The sequence below is a fragment of the Oryza glaberrima genome, chromosome 1, assembly GCF_000147395.1.
Source record: "Oryza glaberrima chromosome 1, OglaRS2, whole genome shotgun sequence".
Lineage (NCBI taxonomy): Eukaryota > Viridiplantae > Streptophyta > Magnoliopsida > Poales > Poaceae > Oryza > Oryza glaberrima.
In genome coordinates this window covers 245524-258406 of record NC_068326.1, presented here as the reverse complement: position 1 = coordinate 258406, position 12883 = coordinate 245524, and the positions used below count along the sequence as shown (strand labels likewise).

The 12883-nt window shown below is 41.6% G+C and overlaps 1 protein-coding gene across 2 annotated transcripts; it reads right to left on the bottom strand.

The window, feature by feature from the left end:
- Positions 1 to 19: 19 nt before the first annotated feature.
- On the bottom strand, positions 20 to 3983 carry LOC127785524 (uncharacterized). Of its 2 annotated transcripts, none has more exons than XM_052313038.1 (7): positions 3806 to 3983; positions 2766 to 3294; positions 1043 to 1189; positions 854 to 919; positions 693 to 758; positions 516 to 590; positions 20 to 405 (listed from the first exon to the last, which is right to left on the bottom strand). In XM_052313038.1, the coding sequence occupies exons 1-7, from the start codon at positions 3946 to 3948 to the stop codon at positions 268 to 270; spliced, it is 1164 nt and encodes a 387-aa protein (XP_052168998.1). In that variant the 5' UTR covers positions 3949 to 3983; the 3' UTR covers positions 20 to 267. The 2 variants fall into 2 exon arrangements, with proteins under 2 accessions (XP_052168998.1, XP_052168935.1); XM_052312975.1 differs by having other exon boundaries at positions 22 to 408.
- Between the last annotated feature and the right edge of the window lie 8900 nt (positions 3984 to 12883).

The following is a 12883-nucleotide window of genomic DNA, read 5'->3' as shown; positions in this document are numbered from 1 at the left end:
CAGGTCTGCTCTGGCTACTTGACTGCTGTAGTATATGATGTGTGCCTGAGCAAAGACCAAATTCTTAACAAAGAGGAGACATACACACCAGACAAAAGCAGAGGAATCGGATACTGAGATCCTCCAGCCGAGTCCAGTAATGTTGATCAGTTTGATGAGTGGTACAACTTTGTGTGTTGGATCTGCTGTAGCTAGCTAGCTTGCTAGATGAGCTGACATTGTTGTATAGTACTCCTAGCTAGTAGTATGAATCTGTGATAGATTAGTTCAGTTTCCTCTGAAATTGGGTGGAGGCCAAACCCCATTCTCGTTGGTGACGTAGGAGGTGCACGACAGGGGCACCAGGCAGAGTCCTCTACTTCGGAGGTCAAGCTTTGCTGCTGCGTCCCCTCCATTTGACGTCCCCTTCTAATTGATTAATTAATCAATTGACACCAAGCACACATGACAGGTCAGTTAACATAGTTTTAATTTCTCTTCTGAAACTAAATGAACAGAAAAGTTTTTCTTTTTACCCGTTGTTGTTGTGCTGCCCTGCAGGCTAATTTCTTGCTGTTCTTGGATGATCTCAGGTATGGACCGCTCAAAGTCTGCTTACATTGCAATTTTTTTTGTGCAAAGCAAAACAGGAACAATTACTTCTCAGCTCAGGCCGAAGACTAATTCACAGGTAGATGTGCATTGTTACATACCTCAACTTGGTCCTGAAGAAATTTGATGTAACCGATGGCCTCCATGAGTACCGATGCGGTATCAGTCTGCATTTCATCATTTTAAAGTCAAATTCTATCAAAGGGTGATATTATATAATTACAGAAACTGGTAATGCATTCATTGATTGTTTGTTACATACCTTACCAAAGGGTGAGACCAGTTGCTGAAGGGCGGCAATTCTATCCCCTAGTTTCTCTTTCCTTACCTATAATAATTAGTTGAATTAGGACATGTATTACCATTGTCCATGCAGAGCAGATAAATGATCAAACATCGATCTGTCAGATCGATCTTTGACTCTGAGAGCAGTATATGTGTATATACGGACCTTGAATGAAGGAAGCATTGAGGAGGAGTGTGACTCGAGCCGGGGCTTCTTTGACGATGGCGGCAGCGCTGTTGATGATCTGTGCTCCGTTGAACTCCCATGGCGGCCACCTCTCCCTTGAGCTGCTGCATTCGTATTCCTCTTCATCTGCATGTGTAGGTACACAAATTGACCTGCTTGTTAAATTGCTTACGTATTGAGCTTCCAAGTAATTAAGCTAGTTTCATCACTGCAAGTAAATATAATTATGTGTTGCAAACTGAAGTACCACTGATCAACTCCAGTCCAGGATGCATGTTGCTGCAACTGATGCATGTTCAATGTAGTACCAGTACTTTTTGGGGCAAAAAGTTGACGCATGTCACCCTTAAAAGCTGCTTATGTGCAGAACAAAAGGCTGTACTTTTTGTGAATGGACCGGGCCTAGCTAGCTAATTGGTTCAGGCAGGCCGGGAAAGCAAAATTACCTAACTAGCTAGCTTGCTGCTACTGTTTCAGCTGTGTCACCTAAGCTTGCTGCACATATATGCTTATGCTATGGGTGTGCCGGGAGGTGTGGGAGGGAGGGGCGGAGGGGGTAAGAATCTTGGTAAGGTCTCGCATCTAGACGATGTCGCAGCTTCGATTCAGTCGATTTGGGAACGAGAGAGAGACGAGATAGAACGAGAGAGAGAAATACGCGAGAGACCGCCTGGAAGACGCCTGGAAGAGATAAGTTTTTTTTTGTGTGAGAGGAGAGAGGTCACCGCGCACTACTATAGCCCACAGATTATGTGACAGAGATGAAGTATCTGGATTTTTGTGCTGGAATTGTCTTTTGAGGGACAAAGTCTCCCCTCCAGAAATTACTTCTTTTTGGGACGGAGGGTGTATGTATCTAACACAAGTACTCACTAAAAGATTACAAATGGGACACACAAAATCAATTTTTAATTTAGAAAACTGACAGAAAAACAAACACTAGTATGGAAAAAAAGACTAACTTGTGCAGAATAGTGGGATGGCTTACAAAACTAAGAAAATACAAAGCCAAAGAATTGAAGAGTTCATTACAGACAAATGGTCCTACAATTAACAACTCACAGGCTTTTGCCAAACACAAACATATTCTCTTGTTCTCTACTCTGCCCAAGACATGCAGATCGTTCCCTTACACCAGTTAAGCTAATTAAGCTAGCTAGCTAGCTTGCTTGCTGACAGTATATCTAGGAGACATCTGAATCAGGGCAAATGCATATAAATATGTATCTGTCTTACAAGGGCACTACTGAATATATATACTTCAAATTGGCACTCCGAGATACTAATTCATGCATTTTAGCCCGTCAATGCTAATTAATTTCGTCATATATTTGACCATGGCAGGATAATATATATATGTATGTATCGAGATCCGTCAAAACCTGATATGCCACAATCATGACAGAGACAAAAGTTAATTATGATCAATATCTGATGTGTAAGTATTTGCATGTGTAAGTATAGGCTGAAAATGCATGCATGTTCCTAACTACTAGTTTGGTTATCACTTATCACCATTATTAGCTTATAATCAGTTCCAATATGTCTACAGTAACAATTAAGTGTTAGTCAGACAGTTTAGCACGTACTCCTCCAAGGACCATGTACTACTCCATATGAGAAGAGAAGGCAATTAATTAAGCTAGCCAGCTGGATCAATTAATGTATAACTAGTGCATAAATGGTGTGATTACGTACTGACCTGCAGGGTGTTGGATGGTCCTTGAATTAGATGAGCAGGAGGGCCAGCATAGGGGCAGGGCACATGCTCATCTCTTATGCTGCTATGGCCGACCACTGCAGCAGCAGCCTGCCTCTTGCAACATATCTGCGGCGGCTCATCGCCGGCGGCCGGCTTCTGCAGCCGCGAGACGTTGATGCTCGGGAGCACAGCGCCGTCCAGATGTAGATGCGGCGGAGGAAGAAGCGTGGTGGCGCTGCATGACCTTGGATTGCTGATTAGGGATTGATCAGGACGTGGCCGTAGCTCCTCCTCGTTCATCATCACATTACTATTATTATTGTTATTCATGGAGCTTGCAATACTATGTTGATCTGCTGGCGCAGCGCAGCTGCTCCATTGGAACCCTAGCTCCTGCATCATTAGCACCGTGCTGAGTTGATGAGCCTGCAGATGGGGGCTTAATGTCGGAGGAGCAGCAGCCAGCTGACTTTGAACTGATTGGAGTGATTCAAGCTCATATGAACTTAACTGATCAGTACTGCTGCTTCTGATCAAGAGAGAAATTAAGAAAATCGAGTCAGATATTGATTACTTAATTTGTTATTATCACTGGTATCATCTATCTACCAGATTATTATGAGCTATACAGACCTTGATCATGCATGACAAAAGGAACAAAGGTAATGCGAGCGGATGGAAGCTTTTTACATCAAGGAAACCAACAAATCAATAAGTCTAGCTAGATCCATGCTGCCAATATAATTAATGCACACATTGTTTTCCTCTGAAGTTGTCATTTTGTTGTGCTTGCTACAATTCCCCAGAATCTCAGAAGGAACAAGGAGGTAGCAAACAAGAAGCCAGAGAAGAAAAATCCAAATCCTAGGAATCCCAGGTGCATGATGTACAATACAAACTCAAAAGACATACATATAACTTCATTTTCGATCCTTTTCAGAGGGAACAACATATATGCATGAACAACTCAAAGAAAAGATGCATGAATAAACTATATCTATATATAAATATGTATGTGTGTGTAAAGCTATATATCTTACAGCATTGGAGGCTGGCTCCATTGGTGGTTCAATCCAAAGGTGTTGGGAGCAAGAGCAAAGGGCATGGAAGGCCATGGGAGGTCATCTTGAAAGAGATGATTAGTATCACAGAGGCTGGAGGAGGAAGAGGAGGAGGCCATCATGATGATGATACTAAAAGGTTTATAATGATGATGATCTTTTTATTTGATGTTCCTTCCAAGAGAGTAAGAAAAGATAGGCCACACAAGCACACATTGACACATGATCGATGCACGTACTACTACTAGCTACTGAATGAGCTTTTAGAATCTCTCAACAACATGCATGTGTGTAAAAGGAGAGAAGAAGTATACTATTGACTATTGAGATTGGGAAATAATGGATCCAGGTGCCCATAAGCTAAGGCTTCCTCGCCGCTTTCTCTCTTTTTATATTGGTTGGCTACTTTGTTCCTATGCCATGCCTCCTTACAGTAGTTAAGTTACAAAGGAAACTCAGTATCAGAGACATCTGCAACTCTCTCTCTGTACTATCATCATAGTTGGGATTTCTGTCTTTAGATCCATAAGCATATGCTTGCATGCATGATTATCCAATTAGTATAGATTGCTGCATGACTAATTAACTGTGTTGCCCTTCAAATTCAGAAAACAACAAGCAAAAAGTAATGCAATTATTCATCGTGGCATCTATGACTTGTAGGGTCTGTTTGATAGAGCTCTAACTCCTAAATTTAGCTACAGGAGTTGAGTCTGGAGTAGAGTTGTGGAGCTGTCTAAATCCAGATCCACCTCCCTAGTTCATTTTGTGAGAGTTTCACCTAGCTCTACTCCCATTTTATGTGGAGCTGAAGCTGTTTGATTGAGCTCCAGCTCCAACAAAGATGGAGCTGGAGCTAGAGTTGGAGCTATAACAAACAGGTTCGTAGTATAAATTGATCGACATCCGTGACAAGTCGATGCATATACAAGGGCGGAAGCAGGAATCAAAATGAAATACAATTCACGAAATAATTTGATACAATATATGGACGGCATTGTGTGGTAAAGGTTAGTGAGGGCCAAGAGTCTACTACTCAAGTAAGGAAGTAAAATTGACCCCTGACCACGGTGATGATCCAGAACAACGCCTTCTCTCCCTATCGAGATATCGCGTCCAACATCTCACGAATTGAACAAATGCAACGAGTTCGCCGGCAAGCTTCCGGCCGACATGAGCAATCACACCGATCGACGACCTCACCGTTTTGTCAATGCCCGGCCGGTAATTGATCTGAATAGCTGGCTCCATATATGCATGCGTCGATGAAGCAGGAGCAGCTCCTGGAGAACTCAATTTGCTCAACTTGACCAGCAACCGGATGCAGGTATCGATTGCGAACTTCGGGACTCTCTCGGTGTCGAAGAACATCCTCTTATATATCGATCCTTACATAGCTAGATCATTATCCTTGGGCGTACTCTCGTTTAATTTTGGATGACGTCCACGTTCATTACATGCCTGGTAAGTGAAATACTAGCTAGGGTACGCAAATTAATTAATTAGAGATCAGTAGGGTGTGTGACATTGTAGGAGAAGATCAAGATGGCCTAAATAATTAGCGAGAGTATTATCTCATCTTTTGGGCTTCCAACTAGTAGTATATACTTTGTGTAGCTTTTGAAATAAAGGGACGAGAGATAGCAGTAGTTCCGGTCCTTTTCCTCAGAAAAGGGACCTCTTTGTGATCTCGGTAATTGTGATGTAGTATATGATTCCATGCATACATATGGCTTAGGGTGCATAAAGTTAAAGTTGGTCTCAGCAGCAGCAGCACGCTAGCTAGCTGGCCCTTCTTCCTTCTCCAGTTCTCTGGTCCTTCGGCCTCCAACCATAAAAATTAAATTAAACCGGATAATATATACTCCCTCAATCCTAAAATATAATAATCTATAATTAGATGGAACACATTATAGTTATGTAAATCTGAATAAGACTATATATTTTAAGATGGATGGACTAATATTATAGTATGCACGCACCAACTTGTGCTTCACACAGCATTGCCTGTCCTCTCTCTCTCTCTCTCTATATATATATATATATATATATATATATACACACACACACTCTCTCTCTCTCTGCAATAAACAGGAAGAGACTGATGGATGATCAGATGGAGCCCCAGAACATATATCGATCGTCCATTGATGCATGTCATGTCGCTGGAGAAAGGCCGGTTGGGCAGCCATATATATGTCCTAGGTGAAACCCCGCGCATTGCTGCGGAAATTTAGTATGATAATAATAAAAAAACGTATAAGATAGCTAGATAACATCAGATTAAGTAAATTAATATGGTTTATGATAATTTAAATTTAAATAGTATGTAGAACGGTGATTCAAACGTAAAAAGTAAGGTGGTATGACTTTATGGAAGAAGAAAAGTAGGGAGATAGTTCGGACCGTATAATAATCATCTAAAGGCTAAAAACAATTGATGTGATATGACTTAATTAGAGAAAAAAAGGAGAAAGATAATCTGGACCATAGATTAATCATTTAAGCACTAACTAAGTGAGGATGAACTATATAAGTATATATGATAACATCATAAAGATATACATTGAAACATTATGTGAATTATGTTGGATGATAATTTAACATGTTTGTATTTGAAAAGCTCTTAAATTATAAAAACTATAAAGATAAAGCATGTTTGCATGATGTTTAAATGTGATGATTGTTAGTGGATGATGATGTGACATCTTGTTAATTAGTGGATGATGATGTGGTATCTTGTTAGTGAATGATGATGTGTCATCTTTGTATATTAAGTTTAAGGAGTTAGTGGGGATAACTTTATAGTAAGATAGATATGAGCAAAAGCTAGAGATCGACACTGATCTGCTGCAGCTGCATCTTTCAGTGTGTATGTATGGGCAGATGCTATATCATACTATAAATCTCCTTAATTTACTTCCTTGGCCCTATTTTTTATATATATATATATATATATATATATATATATATATATATATATATATATATATATATATATATATATATATATATATATATATATATATATATATATATATATATATATATATATATATATATTGTCCAGCTAGCTAGTATCTGATCTGTCTTTAATCTCTGTCCTGCAGAGAGAAAAATCCCTGCCTTTTCCCTATATATATATATATATATATATATATATATATATATGCATAAATGATCGATCTTACTTAGCTCCTACATGCATTTCAGAATAATATCAAGACGTGTCGATCGATGAGATTAAGTACTCTCGATGCATGGGGGTCAAGCTTAACATACATCGATCACATCAGTATAAAAAGGAGAGACATATGTACTGTATATAAAGATGAGCTAGAGATCATATGGAGCCAGAGCCATGCATGCATCGATCTTAATTAAAGAAATGAAAGGTAACATAGAAAGGTATCGGGAGAAAGGAAAGGAAAATAAAGAGGAAAAGGCAAACAATAAAAAGAGAAAGGAAAAATGTACTCGATCACCTCCAAAAGTTCCATCAAATATGTCGTACGTAGCTTTAAGCGCATCTAATCCATCCATCACTTCTTCTCTAAAGGCCTACTAGCTAGCTCTCGCGCTACATTTATCAAATAGTATATCTATCTTTTGATTAATTATTACTCCCTCCGTTATAGAATATAGCAACTTAGTACAGGATGAGATATATCCTATTACTTCGAATTTGGACAGAGGGCATATTCAGATTCGTAGTACTAGGATACGTCACATTCAGTACTAGCTTGCTATATTCTGGGACGGAGGGAGTATTACAGAGAGTTCTGCTTTAATTAATTGCTGCTTATATGCATTAGATGGACAGAGGGCCCCTTTGAATCAAAGAATTTATGTAGGAATTTTATTGGATTCAAATGCTATAGGAAATTTTCTTATTTGGCCCTTTGATTCAAAGGATTGAAGCTTTCCAAATCCTATGAAATTCCTATGGAACGGTACATTGCATGTGGATTTGGAGGAAATGTAGCAAGAGCTCTAACCTCTTGAAAAATTTCCTTTGAGTCTATCTCTCTCATCCGATTCCTGCATTTTTCCTGCGCTCCAATCAAACAACCATTCCTGTGTTTTTCCTGTGTTTTGCAACCCTCAGTTTTACACTTCAATTCCTATCACCTATCAAAATCCTGTGTTTTTTCTATTCCTCTATTTCTTCAACCCTGCGATTCAAATGGGCCCTAAACACTACAAACATGTGTCTATACATGTTTAGGGCCCCTTTGATTCCTTTGAATCAAAGGAATTACGAAGGAATTTCATAGGATGGAAATCCTATAGAAAATTTTCCTATATAGCCCTTTGATTCAAAGGATTGAAATTTTCCTATTCCTATAAAATTCCTATGGAATTGCTTATTGCATATAGGTTTTGGAGGAAACTTAGCAAGAGGTCCAACCTCTTGGTAAAAATCTTTTGAGTCTATCTCTCATTCGATTCCTGTGTTTTTCTTGTGATCCAATCAAACGATCATTCCTGTGTTTCGCAATCCTCTGTTTTACACTTACATTCCTGTCAGAATCTTATGTTTTTCCTATTCCTCCGTTTTTTCATTCCTACGATTCAAAGGGGCCCTTAGTTTCTGAAATTGGGGAGAAGTTTGGAAAAAAGTTGGTAGTTTGGAAAAAAAAGTTAAGAGTTTATGTAAGTAGGAAAGTTATGGATGTGATGTGATGTGATGGAAAGTTGGGAGTTCGGGAGAAGTTTTGTGTGAAATAAACAGGGCCATACACTTTGCTTGCTGCCATGCATGATTACAAACTTTTGCATTGCATGCAGTACCCTTAGCTTCCACCCCATCATGGACTAATCATAGTGTTTTGCTTTGTTTCAGATGTCGTCTCTTCTTCAAGAAGAGCATGCATGCACGCATATATTACTCATTCCTCTTAGCAACTTAATTAGTTTTCTCATCAAACAAGATCAATTAATGTTAGGTGGCTCTATGGTGATTTCATCAATCTTAAAATGTACTGATCAGTCTTTTAGAAATGCTCATAGGGATAGGGTGTGCGTGTGCGTGTGTGTTCATAGAGGTGAGTATGTGTATTGTAAGCGCCTGTGTTTATAATGTGTTTCTAAAAAAAAATAATGTTAGGCGGGCTTAATCTAGAAAACATTATTTCAACATAATTATATGTTCTACCTTGATTTGTTTCAAAATACTATATTATCATTTTTGGCTGTGTAACTTAAAAAAATATAAACATTTTTGACTTATTATATATTATAGACAAAATGCTTATATTTAATGTAGAACCATTGGGGTACGTAGGACACGCCATTGGAATTAATGTTTTTTCCCTGGTAACTAGTTGAAAGTGATTTCACATAAGTAACATTAATTTGCATATTATACTATCATCATATAGTAGACAGTGCTTGTAACTACGGTTAATTAATTAGTGCAAGTTTAATAGAAGAACCAATTACTAGCATATATATATATATATATATATTATAGCTAATATATATGAGTAATATATAGATTAGTTATAAGGTTGTCTTTAATTTTCTTTTCCTCTCTCTCTTTCTCACTTGTCTAATTAATAGATTAATGCATGTAACTAGCTCAAGTGAGATCGATGGAGGAATCTTCTCCATAGAAAACTGAGAAAAACACTGCATACAGTCAATTATAATATACTATATGAAGATAGGGTTACATGGATGGCGATGCAGTGGGAAAATTAAAAAGAAAAGTAAGAGCGAGCTGACCGGAGGAGGGCCTTTGGTCCTGTGTGTCCTCTAAAAGCTGATTGAGAAGAAGACAAAAGCGGGTCCGGAGGGAATATATGCTCACTTAACATTGCAATTCGATACTCTACATCGAAATCTAACCCCGGCCCTCTCGATCGTTGTTTAATTAAGTTGATATAATTGTCATTATTGATATTACTTCTTCGTATTAATTATACGTGAATCACGTACGGTGTACATTTTGTCTATGTACACACTTGAGATATATAAATGTCACTTCATCGAAACCACCTAATAATTAACTAGTTTCATACCGTTTAAAGTTAACATTATATACTAAGTTATCTTTGCGAGGAAATTAATATATACTAAATGATTTGAGAGTTAAGAAATTAATTATAAACAGATTAATTTCTTCGTAGTTAATTTATAAATGAAAATTGGATCAAGATTAGGTACGTCGAAGGTACCAAATATATCGGGTGACCGATAAAAATATTTTCTCCATCTTAAAATCTACGTACCGATCGATGAGCAGATGCATCATCATATATATGCAGCAGCTGGACTGGAGGCACCGACCAACAACAGAGGCAGAAGGCTTTGTAGCCGGCCGCCGCCTGCACTGCACTGCACTCCATCAAGGCATGCAAACGAGCTCAATTATAGGACCATGCATCAACGTACTACGTACCAGGATGGTGCATGGCCCACGCGTTTGCAAATGATCTTTCATGTTCTTAATTATATATATGTCCTTGTTAATTAATGGTTAATTTGTGTACATAACATATATATAGTGAAAATCGCCGGCCATATCTAGGCCCAGGACTAATCGCAAATTTGTGGGAAGAAGTACACAGAAGGTCCCTCAACTTGTCATCGAGTTATGAAATCATCCCCCAACGACCGCAAAACCGGATATATGACATCCCTCAACTTACAAAACTGTTCACTTTAGGTCCTTTGGTGGTTTTGACCCCGGTTTAGACCGACGTGGCGGCTGAGTCAGCGTGGGACCCACGTGGGCCCCACATGTCAGTAAGCCATGTCATCACCTCTCTCTTTCCCCTCCTCTCCCTTCCTCCTCTCTCTCTCTCTCTCACACACACACAGTGTCCTCTTGGGCAGGCTGGCCAGTGATTGCAGGAGCAAGAAGCCTCCGCCGTGGAGCTTGGAGTGAAGCGAGGGGTGCCGACGCTGGTGGCGCCGGCAGCGAAGACGAAGGGTGGTCTCTACTACCTCTCCAACCTCGACCAGAACATCGCCGTACGTCATCGTGCAGACCGTCTACTGCTTCACGGCGGCCGACAGCGGTGGCGGCACCGATGACGCACTGAGGTAGCCGCTCCTGCACAGGTCATTTCGGTTCACGCCCGAGTCCATCTCCCGTGCCAAGGCGCTCGTCGCGGTCGACGGTGGCGGCGGGTGTGCGCCCACGATGTTCGATGCAGAGAGGAGGGCATCGGCGGGCGAGCTCTCGCACTAGGAGAGGCGAGGCGGGAGAGGAGGGCGTCGGCGGCCGGCGACGGGCGACACGGCAGCGGCGACGACGTCGTCTGCGGCCTGGCGCGGCAGCGCCGCCTCCGCCTGCGCCAGGACAGGCAGAGGCAATGCCGCCGCCGTGGCGTCAACGACGAAGCGACTAATGACGACGGCGAGGGCGAGGCGCCTCTCCACCTCCACCTCGACGTCCCTGCCCACCACAGCCGTCCTCTACGACCACCACGGCCCGCCCGACAAAGTCCTCATGGTGGCTGACTTGCCGCTGGCGGAGATCGGCGACTGCGATATGTGCGTGCGAATGCTGGCCGCCCCATCAACCCCTCCGACCTCAACAGCGTTGAGGGTGTCTACCCCGTTTGCCCTCCCCTTCCCGTCGTCGTTGCACGCTACGAGGGGGTCGGCCAGGTCCACGCCCTCGGCGCCGCCGTCGCTTCCCCGCTCTTCTCCCTCGGCGGCTGGGTCATCCCTTCCTTGCCTCCTTGTGCACCTGGCAGACCTACATCGTCAACCCAGCCACCACCTGGCACATGGTTCGCTCCGATGTGCCTCCCCAATATGCCGCCAACGTCACCACGGTGGTCAGGCTGGTGTCCGCGACGGTGCCGACGCGGAAGAAGTGTAGCCCGCAGGAGGAGGACATGGCGGCGCGGTGGTGGGATTCATACCGGCAGACCTCCCCTTCTCCAGCGCCACGTCACTGGTCGTCGGACATCCTCTCCCACCTCACCCCGGCGACCTCCCCACATGCCGGCCACCCTGCCCAGAGGAGAAAGAGTGAGAGAGAGAGAGAGGAGGAGGAAGGGAGATGAGGGGAAAGAGAGAGGTGATGACATGGCTTATTGACATGTGGGTCTCACGTGGGTCTCACGCTGACTCAGCCACCACATCAGACAAAACCAGGGTCAAAACCATCGAAGGACCTAAAGTGAACAGTTTTGTATGTTGAGGGATGTCATATATCCGGTTTTGCGGTTGGGGGATGCTTTCGTAACTCGATGACAAGTTGAGGGACCTTCGGTGTACTTTTTCCCAAATTTGTGTACACACGAGACCGTACAGGCCCATCAGCTAACAGCCTCATGGGCTTCTCCCCTGCTCCCTGGTTTACGGCCTGCATGAAGCCTGATTGCCTGATGCCCTTAGTAATACTCTCCATATTTTTCACTTCTAAGTTGAGTATTTTTTATGAAAGGAGTACTTAGCAATGCCATATTTATTGCATTAATTTTTTTTCTTCGTCCATTTTCCATTTAATGCATCCAATTCCAAACCAGTACTAGTACTAACCTCACCGGTACGACAATACAGTCATTGAGTGGCCCACTGTCCCCTAATTACCTCCTGCCTAGCTTTGCCCATTTAACTGAACACCATATTTTTTTCCTTTTATTTTCTCTTTAGAGAATTTACGTTTGTCTATGCCCACGTGAAATACATAGATGTTAAATCTGAAAGTTACTTGTTGGGCCCAAAAGGGAGGGTAAATAGATTAAACCTATAATTTTAAAAGAATTTTGATTAAATACTTCCTCGAACACTCCGATCAATTCTTCGGAACCCTCCGTCTAGTTTGGTAGTTCCACTAAGTTCTACAGAGGTTTCAAGCTAGGAGATAAATTAAAGCTACTACCACAAGCTACGGAACTAGCACAAGCTACAAATGCTCAAAAATAAATGGAAGGTCGTAAGTGCGGTAAATAAGATAGGCAAGAGATTTTTCACTGAAGTTCGGATTCGAGAATTCTATCCTCTATTGAGAGTTTCCAACAAGTCGGGTCTTAATTAGCTCCGCTCTTCATCAAGTTTGCAAACACAAAGTCATCTAGATTTTCAAACCAA